The sequence below is a fragment of the Manis javanica genome, chromosome 2, assembly GCF_040802235.1.
Source record: "Manis javanica isolate MJ-LG chromosome 2, MJ_LKY, whole genome shotgun sequence".
In the NCBI taxonomy this organism is placed as follows: domain Eukaryota; kingdom Metazoa; phylum Chordata; class Mammalia; order Pholidota; family Manidae; genus Manis; species Manis javanica.
Window position 1 is genome coordinate 53,048,606 of NC_133157.1, and position 25,602 is coordinate 53,074,207.

Below are 25,602 nucleotides of genomic sequence, written 5' to 3' on the forward strand. Positions count from 1 at the left end.
ATGCCTACCATCATCAAATATGTATGTATATAGTTCCACACAGTCCCTTCCTCCCCGCCTGGCTGCCTTTTCTCTCAGCCCTTGAAACTTGCAGAGACTAAGGATTTGGCCTCAATATTCACAATCAAGTGGTTTTGTGCTATAGGTGTTTGCCCTGTGAGGGTATGAATAGTTTTTTTTTAATATGTTAATTGAATGATGTAAGAGAAGCACAGCCTCTTAAGGGAGGAGAAGGAAACATATAAAATGTTTTCCTTGCTGTCATTCTGCATACACATAGGCTTTGATAAAGACGGAATATACACCATGTCAAAGTCACGCCACTGCAAATGGGCCAGTGTTGACTTTGCTCCTGCGTTTCTGTAATATATTTCCATATGGTCAGGAGTTTCCTTTTCGTTTTTTCCCACAAAATCAATCGAGTTTCTTTCATTAGCAGAAAGCATTCTGGGCACAGGAGTCACCGACCTGTTGAGGTGAGTGGAATTTCAGAAAAGACCCGTGTCACCACTTTCTAACTTGTGGCATTCCAACATGCATTCTAGTTTTTTAAAACAATACTTAAAAAAAAAACAAAAAGCTGTGGTACCCGCTCTCCTTTATGTGTGAACCACGCTTTTCTGGCGTCCCTGGAGACAGACGCAGGCCCGCGCGGGCGGCGGGCGGCCGGCGACATTTCAGGAGGCCGCTTGGCAGCCATTTTAGATCTGCCCGCGCAGAGCTCCTGGCTGCCAAGAGCTGCCGCCGCTCGGTGCCAAGACACTCTTGGCAGTGGAGATAAACTTTGTAGAGATACACAGTCCAGAAATATCTTATAATTACAAAGCACAGGGGGCAGAATGTTTTTACAATACAGCTGTGCTAATGTAAACATTTAATTTGGCAGCCTTCTCCACCCACTTTTCAATTAACCGGGTTTATGCAGATACTTTAGGTCTGTAATAAACTTTACTGCTACTTCTCATAGAGTACAGTTTAGGAAACGCGGATTTGAGGGGCTTTTTTTTGGTGGTGGTGGTGGGGGGAGTTTCCATGCACTTAGAAAAGCACAATGTGAATGTGAGGTTGCCATAAAGGGGAAGTGTGGCTCTCTGTCTCAGAAAATGCCAGGCCTAGCTCAACTCAAACAATTGCTTTAGGGAGAAAAAAGATGTGGGGGCTGTTTCCTTGGCTTCTAAAGCCTGCAAGAGGATATTAATAGAAAGAGGTAAAATCACTTATACAGCTACAAAAAGACACTTGTGTTGGTGATCATTAAAAAAGATAAATGTCCCCTGCAATGCATGAGACTGTTTCAGAGATAAATTCCCAATAACAGTTCTTACAGATATAATTATAATAATTGTGTGATCGCCGTGATAATTATTCTTATGGAGTGAAAGAAATAATTTTCTCTGTAAAGTAGCATTCAACTCTTCAGCTCACAAAGCTAGTCAATAGATCCTTTTCAGCTAACCTAAAAAGTGGTGGAGGTCATAGAGCTTTAAAGCTAAATTTGGTTTTAATTGACATTGTGAAAATGAATTTTTTTCGTAAGGATTATGACATCATATTTTCATGCTGTCTCTTTGCTGACACATCTCAGATATATTAGAGAAAACCATATACATGCCATACGTGTGGACAGGATTTTTTAATTTTTCTTTAAGACATAGAAAATTTTCAACTCATTATTTCCTATCTCTATTTAGAAACTTTGCCTTGGCTATGGGCCTTAAAAGTTAGCTTTTTTTTTCCCCCCTCTTGATGATGGATTTTCATAATAGAAAGCTGCTTTTATGGTGTTTTCCCTCAGGACTGCTCTTAAGTCCCTCACTGAGTCAGGCTCCATCGCCTTTCAATCTGTGGGGTGTGACCACAGAGCGATTTCAGTCCAAAGTTGTATTTGACTGTTCAGCTCCCAAAGCTAGTCAATAGATCTCTTTCAGCTATCCTGAGAGATGGTAGAGGTCAGAGAATTTTAAAGCCATGTTCTCCTTATTTTATAGTCTTGTTATTTTTTCTGCAATAGCTGTTTTGCCATTGTATTGCTTTTATGTATTCTGCTCATCACAGCTGAACAATGTATTTGCTGTGGCTTTTATTCTCTCAGATGTTTTACTCATTAAAAAAAAAATCAAACAAAAAAATTGGCTGGCTCACTACTCAATATGTGCATATGTGTGTGTGTAACATGTCCATTTCAACTTCACAATGTGACCATTCTGGATACTGCTTATTTACAAATTTTAAACAGAACCTATTTACCTGTTAGGAAGTGAATGAGTGCAGATTAAACTGTGAAGTGCATTCAAAACAGAAACATATCATGCTTTGTTCACTATATTAGGCTGAGTTCTAGGGATGATATGTGGAAGCTGGTGTATGTTCAATCCTGTTTGTTGTTTTTGTTTTTTAATAAACAAGCAAATGGGTAAATCTTAGTAAAAATAACGATCAGAATATTGAGTGTTAACTAACTGTATAAAATGGTAGCTCATTATGAAACTTCCTTTTAGAATTCTGCCTTTCCTTGGAAAAAAATGCTCTTCGAGTTTCTTCGTGGATAGTTTATCCAAGATAACATCCTTTCGGCAGATTAAATGAATTTCCAAAAATCACTCAGGGTAAATGGTGGTATAAGGAGGTCACAGTCTTATGGGAAGAAGTGAAGTATAAGCAAGTGACCCTAATGTAATGTTAAAGTCCCATGTTGGAGTATGAGCAGAGGTGCTGTGGGCCTGGAGGAGGCCTCCTTAGGTGAGAGAAAGTAGGTTCAGTGAAGAGGGACAAAATTCAGGGGCTTTGAAAGATGAAGCAGGAGTTTATCTGGAATCAAAGAAGGGGTATTCAGAAATAAAAACCATATGGGCAAATGCATAGAATCCTACAGTTGTACAGGAATTTCAAGAAGCATGCTAGAGCTTAAGTGTTGAGAAATTGGGTGTGGATGTAGGAAGGGGTAGAAGATAATGGTTTGTCAATTGGCTGTATTGAGAGGTGAGGCTAGGCTGGGACCAGATGATGAAGAGCTTTGAATGCTATACTGTGTTGGTCGTAGATTGTTTTGGGCAATTGGAGCCATCTGTGTTTTAAGGAGTGAAGTGATGTGACTCCTGATGGCAGTGCAGAGGATGGACTGCAGTTTCATTGCGAAGAATGACTACTAATGGCCTGAGAAGGCCGAGGCTGTTGTCATATAGATAATGAAGTCTCAATTAGGGATTTAGCATTGGTTCAGGTAGAGATGAGGAAGTGGAGTTGAAAGGTACAGTCTAGTTGGATTGAATGTGAAGCTTTAGGGAGATGAGGTTCTAGATGCCTGAGTTTGCAGCTGGGACACTGAGTGGACATGGGTGCCACTGACTGAGATACGGACGGGGAGGGACTGAGCAGGCATTGTGCATTTGCGACATCAGGAGGGGTTGTGCAGTTAAAAATACAGATTAGGGCTAGAAATAAAGATTTAGAGTCGTCTGCAAATGGGTAATATTTGTAAATGCGAAGCTGGTTGAGTTCGCTCAGGGGGAGCATGAAAAGACAAGAAAGAGGGCCACTAGAGGGGTTGTCTTAGGGATCATCAACATGTGAGTGGTGATTGATGAGAAGAAGCCCGCCTCAGAGATTGGAGGGGAAGTTAGGGATACTTGGCGTCCAAAGTCATTTAGGGAGTCTGGGAGGGTCAAGGCAAGTTGTGGCTTATAGTGATAGCAATTTTTGGAGTTTGAACACATTTATACCTACTGACTCCAAGAGCTGATGTTGGGCATGAAGATTGTTATTTCCTCATTTTAAACAGTGATCTGAGAGGATTGAGTTTTGTCCTTGTGGTGCACTCCTTGGTGTAACTTCACCGAAAATAGGTTCAGTCATACTGGGTCCTGGGTCGCTTAAAGCATTAATATTCTGCAGACCGTAAGAAATATCTGGCAGAAAACAATAGATTATGTTTAACTTGTAATCTTTTCTCCTAATTCTGAGGAGGGAATTTTACATTTTTCTCCCCCTCCATCTAATTTCACCACTGGCTACTCTATTTAAAGAAGCAAAAACCTCTTTGAAATGTTCGTGTATGTTTTGGAGAAGGCATGAACAATTTCACAGAAAATAAAAGGAGATAACCCCAACCACTGAGCATATCCTTTAATTGCTCTTACCAAGCCTTCAGACATTCCCCTAGGGGGAAAATTATGCCCCCTTTCCCTGGATTCACCCCGTTGGCAGCAGCAGTGAGGAGTGATTTATTTGCACAATCCCCTCTGCTTCCCTTCTCCCTGTGTGACTCCCCAGTTTAGCAGTAAAAGACTCAGAAACTGGTGATAATGTGCTAGTACCTGTAGATTATATTAGAAAATGTGACTCAGACAACATGTAAGTAAAAACAGTAGCTGGCTGCAAACTGGGTGCAGCTCTGCAATCTCCTGGGGTATCTTTAAAGGGTTTTGTTATTTTTTTTTTAATGCTTGGGACCTCCAAATGTACTGAAGTTCATACACAATATGTAATATTGACTTCAGAGTTTCCTCTGAATGAAAAAAATGGACAAGTGCAACACTTGTTAGTTAAAATCAAAAGCACAAACATATATGGCTCTTTGAAAAAACAAAAGATCTGTAGGCATAACTGGACTCCAGTATATTTTTACTTGGTTTTATCTTTTCAGCCCTTACTGTCCTAAGATGCTGCTTCACCACTTCCTCAAGGAAGCACAAACAAGAGCAAAGTAAGTTTCCGAAAGTAAAGTTGGATCTTGTTTAAGTAGATTAGGGTCTGGCAAACCGTTTCACTTTATCAGGCATTTAAAGCAGATGATATATACTGTAGCTGACTGTGACTTGCCAATTAGCCGGGCTTTCCCCACTGTTTCTGGTTTGGCAGCGACGAGGTGGCTCACCCTGCTGCACTGCTGCCTGCCAAGGACACATGGCCAGCTCCCGGCTTCCTGTCTTCCTCTTTGTGTCCTGGCCTTGCCTTCCAGGGAGCTGCCAAGACACTGTTGCCAAAAATCTTCCTTCAGAATGGTCAAGCAACCTCAAGTCACCTATGCCAATATTTGTGTTTTCTTTTTAATCTTTCTGTGTTGGACGTGGAGAAAAGCACATAACTGACCATGCAGAAGTGGAACCTGGGGCTACTATGGACCACTTGGAAGAAGCAACGAGAACCCAAAGGATCCCTTGGCTAGTCAGGGTATGAGGTTTCCAGTAGAATTCTATTTAAAGCTCTGTGAAGTGTGATAGAGTTCAGAATGGTTCAGTGTGGATTTGGATTTAGTCTGCTTTTTAGGATTCACTATACACATGTGATTTTTGGCTGAAGCTGACTCCTGGTGCATCACATGGCAGGCAGAGAGAGAAAAGTGGAGACGGGTCTTGGCTTAAGGACTGCATTTTTGTTTGTTATTTTAGGACTCTATAGTCGCATACTACTTTTTGCTTTCCTGTTTGGTGTCTGTGAGCAAGTGTCCTTGTAAGCCATCTAAGAAGGCTGTGAAGAATTATCTGGGATGCCTACTGGAAGTGCCACTTTCTTGGCCCCAGTGCTGCCATGTCAATCACAGCCACTGGGGGCAAGGTCGAAGAATCTGATGTTTTAAATAAGCCTCTTGAATGATTCCGATGCTCACTAAAATTTGTGGACTGAATGAGGAATGAAAACGAGGCAAGTAGCATTTATTACCGCCATACAGCACATTGACCCACGTGTCTCCTTTAACTGAGCTTATTGGAGACCTAGAGCTTGATTTGACCCTTTTGGTTAGATGCAAACCAGCAATAACAAACCCTTTTCAGAAGATAGAAATAAAAAAAAAATAAGAAGAAACTATCCAATAATTGTCCCTTATTTGAACCCTAAATTTTAAGATTTTTATAGGGCTTTTACCATGACACAAATGGCCTCCACAAGTTGTGTACTGAACAACTCTAGAAGGCTCCCTCCCTGAAGCCTACACTGCCAGTAATGCTCCTTGGAGGTGTGCAATGTGATGAGCCAGGTGATACCGCTCATAAAATGGAAGTTCAGTGTCTTTAATATTGCATAATGTGCAACAATTTTCATCTCTACCTTGGAAAATTCCATGTGAGGAATGTGGAGCTCTGAAAGTGCCTTAAACTGAGTCACCTACTAATTTTCATGGCTGTTGGCATTTACTGAGGCGACCCTGTGTAGTCTGCCTGTAGTCTTACAGAAAATTCAACATGGCCCCAATATTCTCTTTTCGTTTTTCATGTAAAATTGTCTGAATCACTTTCTTCCTAAACTCAGTTTAATTTTCCTTAGTGCCTTTTGTACCATGTGATATGCTATCTTTGTTGGAAAGGATGGTATAGCTTTGAACCTCTTTTCTTCATTGTTTGTAGCACTCCTAGAGACGGGCCCAGGAACTTCTGTAATTTTGCCATTTTTTTTCTAAAATTTGCTGAAAAGCTGCAGCCTCAGGGACACCTCTGCTTTCTGACATGACTAACACACACCACACTAATTTGGAACACATGTTCTGTCAGAGTGTACCTATAGCCTTGGGTTCCAAATTTGCAGCTTCAGCATCTTCCATTGAAAAGAAACAGTGTATTTTCTTTTCTTAAGCTCCTCCTTTGCCTCCCCTTGAACCATAGTCTTTTATCGCAGTAATAAGGAAATGTGGTTATGGGCATAATTGCCATGAGGCAATTGTACCCTTGAGGACCGGCAGAATTTTCTTTTTCTATATCTGAGGGCTGTGCTCTATCAAGAAGCTCCATTTGTAAATAACTCAATTAGAATAATAACAACAATGTCTTTATTTTTATGGCAACTTTCCCTATAGAGATCAAAGTGCGTTGGAGACATCCTATCAGACTCATTGTTCTCATACCCCAGTGGACTGGAATAAAAAAGTTTTATTATAGCTCGTTTGAGATAGGCGGTTGAGGCAGAGAGAAGTTAAGTGACATCCCAGAGGTCACAAGGAAAGTCAGTAGGGGAAATACAACGAAAAGTCAACGTTTCCTGTTATTCTGCAAGTTATCAAGCTACATTCTTTCCTGAGCATTGAAAAGGATGAGAATAAAGCACAAGCTTTTTTATGATTGCAAAATAGTGTAAGTGAAAGTGTTTTGAAAATTGTAAAGGTGTTATTGCTATCTTAATTACTTCATACAAATGGAAGTAAGAGCCTTATTGTCAATATCAAGTTGTTCCAACATATATGACATGGATTTTGCAAATTCTGGATTGAATGAGTCCAGACTATCATTAATGAACAACTGATGAAAAAATTACTTTTTCAATTTTGAGTCAAGTAATATGTTTAGGCATTTTATGTCTCTTTACAATTTTTAAGCTTGAAAAATTTTGTGAGAATGAAAACAAACTTTGAACATAAAGAAGCTGAGGATCAAAGTTTCTCTGCTTAATGAAACTGCCTAACAAAAACTTATCCAAGTAGACTGACCTTTTCTTCAAGGTTTTTACCCATATACTCCAAACCTCTGAAGGTGGATGTGATAAATTTAAGCCCTAATTTTGTAGTGGGGATAGGAGAATTGGGAGTAAAATTGGTACTAATCTTCCAGCTTGATTTCAAGGATCCTTGGAGGACACGTTCTCTGGGGAGGGGACACAATTAACTTGATGATTAATTATTATTGTTTGCTTTGTGATTAACGGTGGTATGTTTTGGCTTAGGACTGTTGGCTCCCAAACTATGACTATCCCGTGTGCTGGTGTTGGGGAGGGTTGGGTGTGGCGGCATGCCCTCCCATGATCCGAATTGCCCTTCTGCGAAGTAGGAGTTGAAAAATCAGAAATACCCCAAATTTTATCAGACCTGGTCTTCCAATGGGAAAAACGAGAATTTAGGCAAACTATAGATGCTTGAGGTTTTAAAGCTCTCTATGACTTTCAAAGTTCTAGGCTGAGTTTGTATTTCTTCCCTTGGATCCAAGTAAATGAAGCTCTCTTCTACTTATCCTAGAGCTTCCCTGTCAGTCTCATGGGAAGAGTAATGGCCTTGAGACTGTCTCATCATCGCTGCACCTCTTGCGGTGTCTCCCTGCTTAATGAATGTTAAGCTGAAAATGAATCCAGGTAAACAGGTGAACAGAAAATAAAGTTAAGCCAATGCAAACCTGTTAGTAAAATAACACAGAAAGATAACATCCATCTTTCAGGAGCATGTTTAGCACAGTGAATGGACTGAGGAGATATGTGCTATTCTCAACTAGTTGATTGGATTATATCAGTAATTTATTCCATTTTTGATAATTTCTGGATGATATTAGTAGAGGGTGTTCAATTATTCTATTATTGTTAATTAATTTTTTTAAAAGGAAAGCTTAAACAACATTTTCTTAAGTCCCTCTTCCCTTTTATTTTTCAAATGCCTTCCCTGGATACCAGGGCTCTTTTCCCCCCTTTTGTGTTGTCTATTGTATGTGTGTTTTCATGGCATGACATGCACATCCATAATGCCACAAAAGATTCTTGCTCAGTGAAAAGAAAGCTGGACAGTGTTGTCACTTCAAAAACACACAGGTCCCTTTGTATGGGAACCTAACGTGAGGAGGAAGTATTGTCTGGAGATCCAGATTGGGGTACCCTAACTTTTTATTCAAGTTAGGTCTGGAATCCTAACTAATATTGCCGTCACTAGTATTGCCATTGGGAAACATACCTAAATAAATGAGAATAACACAGCAGCATGGTAAAAGTCTCCCTGCTTATAGCTTAGGTCATTTTCTTTGAGATTGTATCTCAAACATCTTTGAGATGTTTGTTTCATGTCCTTGTGAAATTAGCTGGATTTTTCATCTTTCTTTATTCCGTCAAGTATTCTTTAGATACAGAATTTGCTGAAAAATCTATTGTTTTGTCAACTTATGTAGAATGACAAACATTATTTTCTTATAAAGAGCTGTTGTCTGCAGTAGAATCATAGACTCTGAGAAGTGACTGGTGGTTACCATGGGGGAGGGGCTTGGGGTGGATGGGTGGGGATGCCGAGGGGAATAAAGGGGCACAAAAATTCCCAATCATAATTTAAATTGGTCACAGGGATAGTAGTAGAGCATGGAAAATATAACCAGTGATTCTGTAACATCTTCCTATGTTGACAGATAATAGCTGCACTGGTGGTGGTGGAGGATTTAATAATATGGGTAACATTGAGCCAATATGTTGCACACTTAAAACTAATATAAGATTGTATATCAACTATACTTCATTAAAAATGAGCTGTTGTCCTTTATCTCATTTCTTAACCAGTCTCATATGGGGGAAAAGATCTGTGGCCTTTTCAGGCAGGTGACAAAGCTTTCTGGGTTTGTGAGAGGATGTGACATCAAACCTTGCTCTCTTGGTTTCAGTTCTGCTGAGGTCATTTGTACCCAAAGACCTTCGCTTCTTCTAGCAATTCAGTGGTCCTTGGAAGTAAGTTAATGGTTTCAGCCCTATTTTTGGGAAGAGAGACCCCACAATCAGTACTTTCTAGTACTTGAGTTGGCATTCTCAGCCAACATGCCAAGACTTAAGCAGGCCTAGAAGAATGTGATTTCCTCCCAGGTCAGGCATAGCACATTGTGAAGAGGTCTAGCTGTTGTCACACTGACAGATTTAACCTTTCCATGGGAGGCAGCATGTGTGTGTGAGAACTCTGGGTTGAGTTGGTACAACCTACCTTCAGTATCAGAAAGTCTTTTGCTTATAAACTATTTCAGTGTTATTTTGTTCCACTATATTTGCTGTGACATTTTTAAGTGGATGAAGATTTTATGTTTATTGGCTTCCAACCAGGTCTGCAAATAGGTTGTTTGAAGGTGGAGATTAGTTCTCTGCTTCATCAGCCCATTTCTAGGAGGGTGCCTCTTTAAACCTACTTCTGGGCCAATTACATCTGTAATAATTTCAGTTATCTGCTTAGTATAATGTAAACAATTCAATTTCCCTTGTTTTATCTTGGCTCCAGCTGAGATATATATTCCTACTTGATAGTTCTTAAGTCACAGAATTCATACAGTATGTTGATAGAGCTGGAGATGACTTCTTATTGTCTTTATTTGGACTGCAACTTGTAATAAAAGTTTAAATTTTGAATGTGTGTAGTAAAAAAAACTGGGTAAGATTTAGATTCACTTTCTATCTGGCATTAGACTTCTTGCCTCTTACCCCCTTTGCGTCTTACCCTCTTTGCGAGAGAAATTCAAGGACTATCTCTGTCTTGTGGTCTCAACATTATTCCTATGGTTTTTAATATCTGTGCAGCATGTCTGCTGTCATATTATGGAGGTTGACTCTTAGTTTATCCATTGCATCATAATTTTCTTATTGAAAATAAAAAGGAAGAGTGGGAAAATGCAAAAAGTAGAAATTATTGCTAGATGTACTTCATGATTATTTTGTGCCTATTTAGACTATAACCCATTTTCCATTTCAATTAATATTTATGGAATTAAATTTACAAATTTTGCCTTAAGTGGCATAGGTTGACCAAGAAAGATTTTAGGCTTAGGTTTAAAAATTTAATAGATGGTGATTTTCAGTTGATACAATCTCCATATGATGGTGGTGGTAACTATCACAAACTAGGATGATAGTGTTTAAAAGATATGAAAATAAACCTTTGAGGCAGATAAGATAGCTCAAGATGATTGAGAGGAAACCCAGGAACATGGTAATCCAGTGGTATGCTGGCCTCTAAGGGCACCCACCAAGCCCCACTGTCATCCTGTTCAAGTTCTGTCAGAAAAAATTGGCAGCATATGAATTGATGCTGCATGTTTTCCATGATGTCACTTCCCTCCAGTGGGGCTGTTATCGGGCACACTGTGAAACATCAAGCGTATCTGTACTGTTTGCATTGTGATTGTAAAGTTTTGGTATTGCGAGTTCATATACACTACTTCCTTATACATAATACACAAATATTTCTAGGTTATCTCCTATTTGTGGAGAGTTCAAGGAAAGCATCATAGATTATACTGTTCTGATAGAAGAAAAGCCTTTTGTGTATTCTTCTTTTATGACTTTTGCTATGTGAAAATGCTGGGTGCCAAGTGATGTCTTCTGAACTATTTCCTAGAGAAAACAGACTTATGTTGAAATTATTTCTCTTCTCAATTATGTATTGTTCTTATGTTGGTGTCTATTTAAGACAACCCTTTGATTATCTCTACATGCTACTGTTAGCTATTCAGACAACTGATAAGCAATTCAAAGTTGTGTCATAAGATATAAATAAAAGAGCAGTGTTCTATAAAAACAATCAGATTCATAATTGATCCAGTCAAGGAGCCATTATGTTTGTAGGAAAATCATATACAAGTTAAAAACCCAGGTCCCAGGTAACTTATTAAAAGTTGAATGAAGTGACTAATTATAAGATGGTAGAAAGAAGAAATAGTAGACCTGGATGGGTAGGTAGGATTATCAGAAGATCTAGAAGAGATGTATTTAGAGTTTGGAATTAAAAATCTAGCAATTGGTCTTTTTTTTTTAACCTTGATTATCTTATGTGCCAATACATGCATTACAACGACTTTGGGATATAGGATTTCATACATGGTATTGAGTGGTGGCGGTGACTTTTTCACCTTTTTTATGAGAATAATAACAAATACTTGACATTTATTCCTATTCTCAGTGGTATTATATTTAATCTAATAGGGTTAACTATTACCTCACATTTATTTTAGAACGATGAATATGTCAAACCTCAAGAACTGTATGTGTCTATCTGTCAGAGTCCAGAAAAAGACAATTCCTACCAGAGGGTCTAAGAGAAAGAATTTGTAAATGGGAGTGGGGAGGGGGAGGGGGAGGGGGAGGACAGGGCAGTTAGGAGCCAAATGGGCAGTGAGGCAACCCAGACCTTCGCGTCAGCAGGGCCACACTGCCATAGCGAGAGCTGGAGAGGTAAAGGGAGCCAGGAGAAGGTGGCTCCAGAGGCCCTGAGCCGCAGCTGCCTGAGGGGTGTGGGCACCACGGAGACAGGGACCATCCAGGGGATGCTAGAACCACACAGGACACCTAGCCTCCTGTTGGGGATACCTGTCAAAGCAGAGAGAAGGGAAGAAATGCCTCCCTTCTCCTTTCTTTCCACCCTTCAAATTCCCAAACTCCCACTAGTACCCCCCATTGGTTGGAACTAGCCTGAAGCCAGAGCTGAGAAAGACAGTTTTCAGGGATAGAGTGAGGCAGGGCTCTGAGGACAAGTTACCACGATGTGGCGATTCTGATTTTTGGGGTGGCATGGAAGGATGAAACTGATGTAATGTTCAGCATGTTAATTTTGTAGGAGGGATTAAGTTTGCATGATGTTATTTCAAACCTTGTTTTATCAGTTCTTTTTTTATTGGCATCAAGTTACTACATTCTTTATCCTATCAGAAAATTTCGCTTATATCTTCTCGTCACAGCATTATTGTTAGATGCCATTGATAATTCTCCATGAATGATTTTGTTGGTTAATTTTTGAATTTTAAACATACCTTGAATGTCAGGAAGAATATGATCTTCTCTAATTAGAACCAGGGTTTAAAACTGAAAACAACAGGTGACAGGCTCAACTGTTTCTGTGGCAACTAGCTCTGACAAAAAGTGACAGAGAAGCTCCCCTTTCCCTTTTCTATCTTTTGGAAGCACCAAGAACACACAAGGAAAGTTCAGCTGCCCTTGGAATCAAGAACTATCTACAGGTTTGAGATAATGGTGGGGTTTCTTGGTTCTTTGGTGAATTTTTTGGAGTTTGGGTATACAGCATAGTTTGTTTTTTGATTGTAAGGTAATGTCAGTTTTGAAATGGCAACATAATAATCAATTTGGAAAATTGAACATCAGCCATGTGTAATGTTATGTGCAGTGAATATAAATCTTCGTAAGCATGAGAGATGAGTCTGCAGTAACAAACTTGAAGTTGGTGTGTGTTAAAATTTTGTCACATCTGGAAGGCATTTTATGTATAAAATTGCATAGGTTTGATACCATTCAGGGTTAAGACATATGGATGGGACATTATGCAGAAACTTGTTCTTCATATTCTTTAGATTTAGCATAGAGATTTTTAATCATAAGGAGTCCATTTGGATTTCTATTAAATACAAATTCAGTAAAATGGCCAAAATGGAACGAATTTTGAGCACATGGTCCACTGCTCTGCCCCCTGTATTCTTGATTTCCTCCTTTAAAAATGGATATACCTCTCATCTTTTTTATCCTTGTTTCCCAAATAACCATAGTGATGAAGAGTGGATTCCATGGTAGGCTTCTATACCAGGCTCTTTATTTTTCTTTGTTAAAATAACCTTAATTTTAACTTTCCTTTTCAATGACTATTTGAAAGAATATTCCCCCATAAGATTATAACAAATCTTCGTATCTCCACTGGGTTGTAAACTTTTCAGAGTTCTTTCAAATATGTTATTCCACTTATTAGAATAATCTTGACCTTTCTTTAAAAAAAAAAGGGAAAAAATTCATGTTAGCCATTTTTTTTCTTTTTACATTATCAAAATTGAGATACTTTCCTATCATGCAGTTTTAATTTATAGGAGGATGTTACAATCTTCTCATTTATTTCCTGATTTTATCCTTTTTCTAAAATGTTAGTTCACATGATGTATTATTCAAATAGTTTTATTCCTGGTAAATCAGTTTTTGCCCTGAAAACATGGGGACAGAAGTTCTTTGAACCACTTATCAAGGAACTGTTAGGACATTTAATACCATTATCTGCCACATCAGCAAGCTTCCTGTTTCATCAAGTGACTTCTCTGATTTTTTTCCTCCAACATGATGATAAAGTTATTTCATAAACAAAAGCAGTATTGAATCTCTGACACACAGATCTACCTTACCTTGGTAGAAAGTGTATAATCTTTGTCCTACTTTAATATTCTGCTAATTATTATGCACCTTTAGATAAAACATATACATTTATTTTTCTGTGACTATATCAGTGGAGACTTAAGAGCCATAACTGAATAATAACGCAAGGGCTAGTTATTAATCATATGTAACTAATAGGGCATATAAAAAAGAGCCCATCCAAATTCATACAATGATTTAAGCACAAGTATTTTAATAATTTGGGAAAGTATTTTTTTACCTAACATAATGGAGAAAGCTACTCAAGTAGAAAAATTCTTTTTAGAATCACATGCCTATGATAAAATGGGCACTGCAAAAGTAAGAATATGACTCTTTGGTCATTGACTGAGTCAATTGCTAAATTTGTATTTCTGGAGAGGTTGCAGACACTCAAGAAATAGAATATGTATAGATAATAACCAAACAAGTAAAAGTTATGAGTGACATCACTGGCAGTTTATTTGTTATTTGAGAAAGACAAAAAGTGTTTTAAGTTATATCATCCATCTAGGTCTTATTCACTGTAAAATAGTGCTCATTTATTCACTAAGTGTTGATTATCTACTATATGCCAGGGACTATGCTAGGCAGTGAACAAGACTAACATGTATCTTGACCTGGTGAATTTTACATCTAGCAGGAAAGCTGGAAAGTAATTCAGATCTTTATTTACCTGGGTTGTTAATGTTTGCAAGGGGAAGTATAGACTGGAAACAGAGGAGGACTAACTGGGTGGGGTTGTTTTGGGGGTGAAGGAATAGGAAATTAAACTTAAAGCATATTTTACAAAATGATCTGATCTTTCTCCACAAATACTTGTACATATTATCACTGTTGTATGAAGTTTTTTCCTTCTCATTCCTGTTGGAGATGATTAAGGCTAAAAGCTTTTACTTCTTTCTCAGCCAGTTTTAAATGACTGGGCAAGACGAAAACTCATTTCAGGCCCGAAGTGGTTTGCTCAGGGTCAGAGTACAAGTGGTTGGCAGTGACTGGGTGGAACCCAAGAGTCCTAACTCTCCAGACAGCTTTGAGAACATACGTCTGCTCCCTGAGAGGAAAGTTGCCAATGAAATATTAGAAAGCCTAGTGTCTGGTTTTAATCTCAATATACAATATTATATTAAATTTGGGCAAAATACATGAACCAAGATAGCACAAAAGGGCCTCATGTACACAGGCATGTGGTATGTGTAGGACTTAGAATAATGCATGAAGACCACAGGACAGAATAAAGCAGCTAAGTAAGTCACTATGCCAAGCAGTGTAACAAGTGCTGTTCAGGACTTTGGAGGTAAAAGAGCACTTATTTTTCTATGCTTTCCTTTTAGGAGAAAATTTAAGATGAATAGGATCATAAACATTGCATTTGGCTAATGTTGAAATTTTGCATTGATTTTTCAATTTGCCTCTATAATTCTGTACTTGAGTCTGATGACCTTCTGGTTTTCATTTCCAGATTCATATTTCACTAACATTCTTTTTGCACTACATACCTTGCTATAAAATGCAGGTTTCTTGGTTTCCAAGAAAAAAATCAAAGCATATTACATAGTATAGCTGAAGTCCACAATGTGTCCCAGATGGAAAAGACAGCATTCATCTCATCTTTTCCTACTGGATCTGCCTGGGGTTTGGAAAGTACTTCATTGTTTTCATGTGGCAACTCACATCGGCAAATTGTTCCTTAACGTACGCAGTGGCGTGTTCATCTAATATAAGATATGGGCAGCATTTATGAAAGATTATAAATCTTACAACTCTCTTCAGAACTTAAAATACAGCTGGAAATGTTTGGCTTCCAACAAACATGCAATCTTCCTAAAGTTGGGAAAGAAATGTTTTGAATAAATAATGTCTTAGTTGATTTTTCTCTAGTGCAAGAACTGTTTTTTCAGTCAAAATCATGCCATAAAACTCCTCCCTCCTCTACACTAACGCCCCTGCCTCTGTATTTATATGATGCTGGTGCATTAATTTTTTTTTTTTTTTAGTATGCCAGATTGCTTTGCCTTGTTTTTAAAGATAGAAAACTGGATTTGCTCCCAGGGACTCTTTCCTTAACTAGGCCAGTTTAAAAACTAAACATGTATTGAGTCAGTTAATTAATTTAAATGAGATTACAAATGAAAAACATATTACGCAATCTTGATTTAATTACTGCATTTTATTTACTTAATTGAAAACACACTGTAGAAAGTTAGCAATCTCGACAATGATCAGTATGGTGTCTTTGCATTCTATAGGCTGAAGCCTTCGGGAGCAAGAAGTGTAGATGATGCTGGTTGTGATCTTTGGTTCGCTCAGTCCCTGGATCGGTAGAGAGTCACTGAACTTAATGTTAGGTCGGCAAGGTCAGATGCGACTATCCCCACTCTCATCTATGGGGCTTTTGGTGCTAGTTAATGAAGCAGTGCAAACCTCTGGTCCAAGATCTTGGCAGGTTTAAGGCTTTTTGTGCAGGGGTGTTTGTATCTGCACCGGTCAGTAGTCCCTCCCATGGATAGGTTTGACTTGCTCTTGTATGCCTATGTGATCTTTTTCCCCCTTAAATTCCAGTGGCCTATGTTTTTCAGCTAATTCTTTGTGGACAAATTTGGCTTTGGGCCCAAACAAATCCTTATTTTAATCCTTGTGATATGATGCTTTGAACCTAATCTCTGTGTTAAGCACAAAAAGTGGCTCTTTAAAGGAGTTTAATAATAGAACTAGTGGAATGTGTAGGGATAAGAAACAGAGAGTATGTTACATAGCTCCCTTATTCTCTATTTTTCTCTGGTTATATTACTTCATCTGTGAGGAGCGTCAACAAAGCAACTTCTTTTAAAACTGCAAGTCTGTTGTATCCAACAAACATTTTAAAATCCATATTAATCAATAGAAATCTGCAGAGGTGATCTGAAGGTATGGGCCTTTAGATGGGAAATAATTTGGATGAAAAAATGTGCTGAAGAATACTTTGGAACCCACAGTTCCTGAATATTATTTTGGTCATGCCAGTGTTCAGAGAGGTTTGATTTCTCTTCCTGCAACTAGGGGAAAGAGTACAGATTCAGCAAAAATATGTCAAGGACATCATTAAAAATGAGAGTTAACACTTTCCTTGGATAGCTGCCTAACCAAGTCTTGCAAGTGGGTGCCCTGTAATGAAATGTCTTATTGAGAAGAGACAGAGAGACAGAGAAGGGGGAGGCAGGGATGAAAGGAGAGAGGAAAGAAGGAGGAGGAAGGGAGAGAAGGAACCAGCATTTTCCTACACATTTACATGCTTATGAGAGACGAGGAAAGCACTTAGTTTTCCCACTTTCTTTGTGTGTGTGTGTGTGTTTATGTAATAAGCATTTAATAGAGGGAAAAGAAAATATTGTAAAACTATAGTTTTGTGTCCCCTCAGTTGATGAAGTAGTCCTCCATTAAAACTGAAGCTTTGTAGTATTTTGACTCTGCTGGAGAAAATATGGCAAATTATGTAATCAGAATTGTAATTATAAAAGCCACCTCACCGTAAATCCCAGGAAAATCAGTCAGTGGAGGAAGTAAACTGCCGAGAGTGAGGTGTGCCACTTTGAGCAAGGTGAGCCCTAAGAAGGAGAGGGAGGTTTGCCCAAGGAGACCAGTTTTCTCCCCTCCCCTTCAAAAAGATAGATGCTTTTGTGGTACTTTCTGTGTCCCTACTATAAAATGCATGCATTTGGACCCTTTTCCTCAACATTTTGTTTGTTTCTTACATCTTGACTTTTCTTCTTAAGTGATTCTTTCTGGCATGCTATACATTTCATTTGTAAAAAATACTATTTTAGTACATTGGTAATTAATAATGCTTTGTAGAAAAAGAAGGGGACTATTCTAAGCCTTAAAATAAAATCTCATGGTATTCTGTAGTTGACAATGGGCTATTTCTTTACCTGCTTAAAGCAAAGGAATATGACAAAGGGGCCCTTTATCACATGATGACTAATTTTGGTTCTAGCAAGAGGCTATTTGTAGGTTAACAGGTTACGATGTGGGTTTCATTTACTCTTTTGATATCACTTGATATAAAAGCTATATTGTTACAGAATCATAGAATTTTAGATAAAAAAGGGACCTATGTTACATTGTTTAGTCCCTTCTTTGCACTAAAATGACTGCAAATTAAAACCATGCCTCTTAAATTTGGTTTTCCTGTTGATATTCAAGTCATAGTGTCAGAGAATGAAATTAATTTCTGGAATAAATTTGATCTAGGAGTAGAAAGACAGCTTATATATGAAAGTCATTAAAAGCTTTTGCCTTCCTGCTTACAAACTAGGGGCCTGCTTCCTGGATCCCCACCAAACTTCTCTTCCCTTTGTAGGAAAGAATCAAAAACTAATTTCTGATTCAAATAGTTCCTCTCACCTACCACCTCCCATTTCCAAATATTCCTTCAGGAGGCAAGGGAAGCACACCTGAGCCTTTACATTAGGCCAGGAGACGTAGCCAAGTGAATGTTCATCTATTCCCTTTCTTTGCCACAAAAAGTTGGTCTGTTTGATTTCTAATGTATGTTCCTGCACAGAGGAGCCTACCTAGTCTTTCTTCTTTGAACACTTCTGTAGTTTATAGGCAAGTTTGTTTTCCATTCATTTGACTTACTCAACCAAATGTGTCAGGCACTGTATCAGGGATTAATTCTGCAGAGCTAAATGGGGCAGCATCCCTCCCTTCATGTGGCTCAGAGCCTAAAAGGGGTGACCTCAACATGGGGAATTCCCTGAGAAAAAGGGACACCGTTTGCAAAGACTCCAAGGTGTCGATGTAGGCGGCACACAGGGGACCAAAGGGTTTAGGTGTGGCTCAGGTGTTGATTGGGGCCAGATCGGGAAGCCTTAAATGGCATATTAAAAAATTGGTAGTTTTTCCTGTGAGTACTTGGAATACATGTAAGAGTTTTAGTAGCACCATGACTTGAGTATCAACAGGAAAACCCTTTAAAAAGACCACCTTTTCACATATATAGTGGAATATATAGTAGGAAGATATGAGATCTGTTCCTTTTTCAAGACCCTGTTCCTAAGGTCTCCTCCATCTGATATCTTCTATGACATGCCCTTGCCCACACTTCCTAGAAAGAACCAATTGTTCCCTCTTGATATGTACCCATTTATAGCGCCTATTGCAGTGAGCTATTTTTTTATTTGTATATTTATTTCTCTTTGGGCAACCTCTGAGCTCTGGATGGCACAGAGGTTTTTTTTAAAACAATCTTTAAAAGGGTATTATTATAAGTTAAATGGAAATTTAACAAGCTTATGTGGAGAATCTATTATTTCACAAACATCAGCAACTGAAATATAGGTGTTCTGTGAATCTTACAGGTTCACTTTTATTTGATGCTTACATTAGTGACTTTCAAAAAAAGATCTTTTAGTTTTGATGACCCACCCACCCATAACTGATCACTGAGTGCTCGGCAACACATATTTAACAGGTCATTATTTATTTATTATCTTTTATGTTTAACAAGCATTTTATTGGACTTGGATCAGATTATCAGTAAAACATTACAATCCTTTGGCAGAGAGAATCCAAACTACATTGGCCTCTCTTTAAAGTGTTGATTCGTGTATATAGATGTCAGTGATGATAGTAATAGTTTCCAATTTAGGGAAAAAGAAGAGCTAAAGGATTTTCAAATATATGAGAAAGGTTTGGAATGTATTGGTAAATGGTAGAAAGTAGGAGGGAAGTTAGGGAGAAGGTAAGATTCCCAGAAACATTTAATCTACTGAAAGATCATTTGGCGGTGCATGATTTTAAGATTGCATCAGAAACAGTCAAGGAGCAGTGCCTCTGAATAGGCAGCCTATCTAGAGAACATATGTTTTAGTAGGTGCCATGTAACTTTGGACAAGTCATTTAAATCACTTAAGAATCCCAGGATCTTCCATAAAGTTGGGTCATTAGGGAAACTGGTCAGTCCTAAGGTAAAGTTTAGATATTAGAAGAAACATGAAACGTTGGGTGCTTTTTACAAGAGAGTTGGATGGGAGGGTCAAAGAAAGGTTGCTTATGGTCACGTGGTAATGTGAACCTTTTCTTATTCCTGGAGAATCTTCAAGCTGGGGGAAGAAGAATTGATGGAGTTAGAAAGTAGTTAATTTAGAGAAAGCTTCATTAACTATATTTTTTTCTTAAAAGAAGAAATATATATTTAATTCACACCTTTAAATCATAAAGAGTGGGTAATAGGAAATTTTTGTAAGTATGTCATACAAAATGTATTTCAACTCTACATTTATGTCTAATGAAGTTGGAAAGAGATAAAGAAATGTAGACAATAGAGATTGAGATCACGGAAGAAGATATAAAATGTTCAGAGAATGACAGAGGACTGGTTTAGGCTTGCTGCCTTCAAGATCTATTCCCCTCTTTTTCTCCATAGCATCAAAATCTTTCTAGACTCAAGACCCAGTGTGCTGGGCAACCCACAACCCCCATTATTACCACCGTTGTTTCCAAAAGACTTATCTTCTGGAAGGTAATCTTCATCAAATGGCTGGTATTTACTGCCTTTTATGTATAGAATTCCTGAGAGCCTTTCAAGAGTAGTGTCTTCCTCCTTTGTGGGGAGAGTGGGGTGAGAGCACTTAGGTAAGGAATTCTCAGGTGGGCACACACGTGCCCATGTTCAGTTGATTCACCACAGATAATTTTAGATGCTCACACCGGATGGACAGAATTTAGTCATTTCTCCCTTCCTGAGACTTAGTCCATTAAAAATATTAACCATTTTTTAAATGTGACCTTTTTGTTTAAGAATTTCTTTCATTTATAGATTGTGTTAGATGTATGTGACCAGTGCTTGATGTTTCATGTAACAAAATCTTTGCAACAATGTTATGAGGTAGATAGTATTATGGTTTTAACTATGAAGACTCCAAGGCTCAAAGAGTTAAGTAATTTTGCACAGGATAACACTATTAGTGAGGAGCAGAGCCAGGATACACTATAACATATTAAGTGCATACAGACACACAGACACAGACATTACACACACACACACACAGGACTTGAGCAAGTGATGGAAGTGGTCAAATAAAACCTTTGAGTATAGAGTAATATGAGCTAGGTGATGAATTGGAAGGGTTTTATATGTGGTCTGAACAATTCCTTCTCTGAAGTTAACCACAATAACAGCTCATTTTTGGTTTCTTTGCCAACTGCAATTCCCTGGTTACTTCCTTTCCCAGCAGTTGGAATTCAGTGACCAATAAAAGGTGACATAAGAGTTAAGAGCAGATTACAGGGTTAGGATTTACACTCTAAAAAAGTTAGTGTTCTCCTGCTTGCTCTCTGAGGAGTCCCTCCACTATGACTTTGGGATCCACTCTATGCTGTTTTACTTCATGAGAGAACACAGACTTTGGAGTATGAGGGAAAATCGTTTGCCATTAAGTGCCAGATCATTTTAGAAAGTGGAATACTTATTAAAAGCAAGTATGTGATTCACATTTAGTGTCTTCTTTGGCTTTCCTTTAAATGCTGGTGGGTTTTTTTAGTAATTATATTTTTTTCAATTGAATAGGTTGGTCTGCAATTGTTGGAAATGGGTGAAAAGGGTAATTTGCTGCAGAAAAGAATAGGGTTTCCTAAGTGGGATGTTGTTGTAACATGGGGTGCCATTGTTTTAACTAAATACTTTCTTAGGAACAGAAGAAACTTTCATTCTTTACACTAATGGACCCATATTTTAGCAACCAGGTATTGGAAAAGAGTTTTGTGGTGCCTTTTTGGAGTTGTTTTTAACTAAACCTGCTAAGGCTTATGTGCAATCTACAACTTCTCTTCCCTGAGGACAGCCTAATTTGCCTCATGTTGTGTCCTCATGAAGGCAGTAAGAGCCGTCTTGAGGGGTGCATGTCTAGACCTCCGTAAATGTGAAGTATAGAGGGGAAAAGAAAACAGGCGTTTTTGGTCAGTGTGTGTGTTAATATACATTAAAGAAATTCCTCAAAATGTTCGAGTCACTTGAGAAATTAAATTGGAATGTAGTATCACTATTGAGGGACATTTGTCAGAAGAACTCAAGGCAGAAATAGCTGAGGCTATAGCAAAATAATATAATTTATCATTTTTATGTAACTATCATACTCCCTGCCTGGAAAGTGGCCAATATTGTACCATCTTTTATAAGGAAGGTAGAAAGAGAAAGATTGATCTCCTGAATTATAAGTCACAGAGTCTTGCCTCAATTCTAGAAAAAAAAATAGGATTAATGGGAAATGAGAGACAAGCTTTTTAGAGAGTACCCAACTCTCTTTGTTTGCAGGAGACTCTAGGTGGAATTCAGACTGTGTGAACAGTCCATACCAGTTTCTTTACTTCCATTTTGGGAAATCAGAAATAGACTGGAAGGGTCATGGGGGAACCACTAAATATATTTGCTAAGAATTCAATAAAACTGTTACGGGGCAAAAAAGAAAAAGATAGTTAAGGAAATGGGATGAAAGGGTAAAATTCCAATCTCAGCATTGGATCTAGTTATCAGCCACGAGGCAAAGGGCAGCAATAAATAACCAAGTTTTATACAGAGAGAAACTAACAGGATGTCCTTGCAGTTAATGGCAGAAACAGCAATTGCAATATGTTAATCAGTTATATGGAAGAGCAGAATAACCTTGCTGAAAATAAAAACTGCATAAGATTTTCCTGCTTAAAGAAGACTGGATCCCTGTCTTGGCTTAGGTACAATGGCAAGGTTTCAGGGAAGAGGCTTGTGGATGGCCAAGTATCAAATTTTGTTAAAATTTATGATCAAGTTCAAAGCCATGAACTGCATAGTGCACACCTAAGGAGGACACAAAAGAAGTAGACAGAATCACTGCCTCTGCTTGGAAGTGGGCAATTTAGTTGGGGAGACAAAACCTACAGACTAGAACCAATGAAAGATTACAAAGCAACCTGCAAGTAAGTTTACAATCGTATGGGGCAAAAGACACAGATAAATGCATAGGGGAGGTGGAGGGGAGAGGAGAGGAGTGAGCAAAACACAACAGTGCGGGATGTGTTAGGTAAGTCATGTTGCCTAACAGTAGCACATCCTCCACGTTCCTTTCTGCAGCATCGATGAGGAATAATGTCGTAGGAAATTCAGATAATACTGCATTGATCTCTTCTTATCTGTGGTCTGTCCGTCTATCACAGATAGAAATTAAATTGATCCAACAATTTGCTCTCCACAAAGCCATGTTAGTTTCTACCTAGTAATTTATGCTTTTGTTGGTGTTTGCAAATCAATTGCAATTATGGGATGCAGACAAATCTGGGCCTTCATCCAGCAGGTTGGGGGATTATTGGAGTGGATATGTGTGTATGCTTATGAAATCCTGGAAAAATGGACTCTCGTTTCTGTGTATTTTACTCATTGAATAAAAACATTTTCAGGTTTTTAAAAACATGTTTAATTACACTCCAATTGCATTTTTAGGCAATGAATCTGCTTTATTTCATATTGCTACTGACAGGCCCAACCTTCAAACCACCTTTAGAGGCTTTGTACCAGACCTTTTGTTTCAAAAAGCCTTGCTCTATCCCAAGAATATTATAGACTTACTCTTCTTTTTTCCTTTTGACATAGAAATATGTCCCGACATTCATCTAGTTTGATAAATAGAATGTTTCTGCTGAAAGGTTTGGAGAAGTATACCTTCTTTAAACACTCGGCTTCATTGTTGTACCTTAATTTTTTTAAAGTCCTTCTGAGGATTGTGAAATTCTTTCAAAACAAATTAAAAAGAAAACATTTTCTGTGATTTCTTTACAGATTCTGGACAATCAGGAAGTCCAAGCCACAATGATCCTGCCAAGAATCCTCCAGGTAAATACGTGTTCCAGGACATTTGCAATCTGACATTGTTGGAGAACAAAGGTACCACTGTATAGATAAACACCCCGTAATTGGTCAGCTGCCTATTTTGTTCTGGCAGGCAGGTATGATCGGGACAAGATGTGATTCACAGTGGCAAATACTTCTATCTGGGCGTCATCAGTATTTACCTAATCACCAACATTTTAATTTTTGTTAGTGTGCCTTTGAAACGAATATGCACATAGTTGAGTTGTGTGTGTCTTTTGGGTACTAAAAGTCATTGCTGTTTGAAATGACAAAAAGCCTTTTAATCTTTCCTTTCAAATGCACAAGAAAAAGTCAAAATCTCCATACTCTTACTATAGTTTCTCAACTCCCATTACTTCAAAATGGGAGTTCTGGTGGTGGTTGGTTATGTTTTCAGCGAAGGAAGGACTTCTGCAAAGGAGTTTTACTCTATAGGGTTTTTATTGGATTCTCAGAATCAGGAAATAATGAAATAGGACTTTTCCTTTAGTATAATGTTTGCCAAATACCCTTTTTATTCTCCGAGGTTGTTTCAGATCTGAAAACAGTCTTTTATAACTTGCCTGTCTTCCTGGTTTTGTTGCTTCTAAATCTGAACATACAGAATTTGACTTAGAAGTAGTGTCTTCTTGAGGGATAAAACTAGCACAAAGAATTTCTAATATTTCATTAGCATAAACAACTTTGACTATACCTGTGACTTTGGTAAAAAGAGTGTTCTAAGAATAAATGAACCAAACCAAATCAAAACAAAAAAATCCAAACTAGCCACATAGGCCCTCTACTTCCCGAAATAATCTCTACTGCTGTTCACGGAAAATACACCAAAACATTTTTTAAAAGTAATAATAAAAATTTCCTCAGGTAGACTCATTTTAGGTCCTTCATTGTTTCATCTTCCCTGTCATAATCTTGCTAATGTGAGATTGAATTACCTGAAGAAACCCCAAAGTTACTAGAAAATATGTCAGACTAGTCTTGTTTTCAAGTGATATAAAGATAGAGCAAAGTAAATGAGCAAGTAAACAAGAAAAGTCAAAACAGAGTATGTTTTCCTTTTTGGATCTTGCCTGTATTCTGTTCTTTATTTATATCTTTGGACAATTTTTTTCCAACTACATATTAACATATTTTGTACTGTACAAAATCAATACTCTTTGACAAAAGTAGTAGATACTTTAAAGATAAAAGGCACTGATTAAATAGATTTAAAATGTATATTAAGTTTTTCTTTCATGAAAATCAGTAATACTATAAACTGATCACAAAGCATTAAAGGAACTGAACAATTTTAATATAATTTCCTGTTACATTTATTAGTTTATTTTTTGTGGGGATGGAAATTAGAATCAAAAAGACAAACTGGTCAGAATGCAGTGAAGTTTGTCAGAAATTTTCTGAAGTTGAGAAAATTTCTTTAGTGTGTAGTGTTTTTAACTTTACTAAAATTTCTTCTTTTTAGTTGACTAATACTTTCTCTGTGCAGCATGAGAGACAAAAATGGATTGTATCCAAACATTTTTTAAAAAGCTTCTTCACTCATTTTACAAAGAATGGGAGAGGTAGGGTGGGGAGGTCCTTTTAGTAGAAAAAGAGTTGATAAGTATTTCAAGTCAGACTAAACAAAGGATATGTTTTTTTGCATTTGAATGACAGCTTGATTTAAAATTAATAAAGCTGTTATTGTTTGAAATGCATTTCTGAACATATACAGAATTATGCTTACTTAAAAATGTTCTCTACTTGAGCTGAATGAATATTCTTTGAATAGTTATATAATGCCAGAATTCAATTTTTCAATATTTGTCAAAAAAACTTGGTTAAATTTTTCTTTTGCCACATTCAATGTAGCATTGTTTAAGGTACCTGGTTGTATATAATATGGTAAACAGAAAAATCAGGTAGACTACCTTTTTCAC

General features: G+C 37.7%; 1 protein-coding gene across 14 annotated transcripts in view; it reads left to right on the plus strand.

The window, feature by feature from the left end:
• Positions 1–25,602, plus strand: part of NFIB (nuclear factor I B) — a 419,383-nt gene that overhangs the window by 301,404 nt on the left and 92,377 nt on the right. For 8 of the 14 annotated variants that reach the window (XM_073228498.1, XM_073228499.1, XM_073228504.1 and 5 more), the window contains exons 3-4: positions 4,643–4,702; positions 23,612–23,665. In XM_073228498.1, the coding sequence (XP_073084599.1) occupies positions 4,643–4,702; positions 23,612–23,665 (114 nt within the window). The remainder of the gene's footprint in view (positions 1–4,642; positions 4,703–23,611; positions 23,666–25,602) is intronic. The other 6 variants (XM_073228500.1, XM_073228502.1, XM_073228507.1 and 3 more) reach the window with 1 other exon arrangement.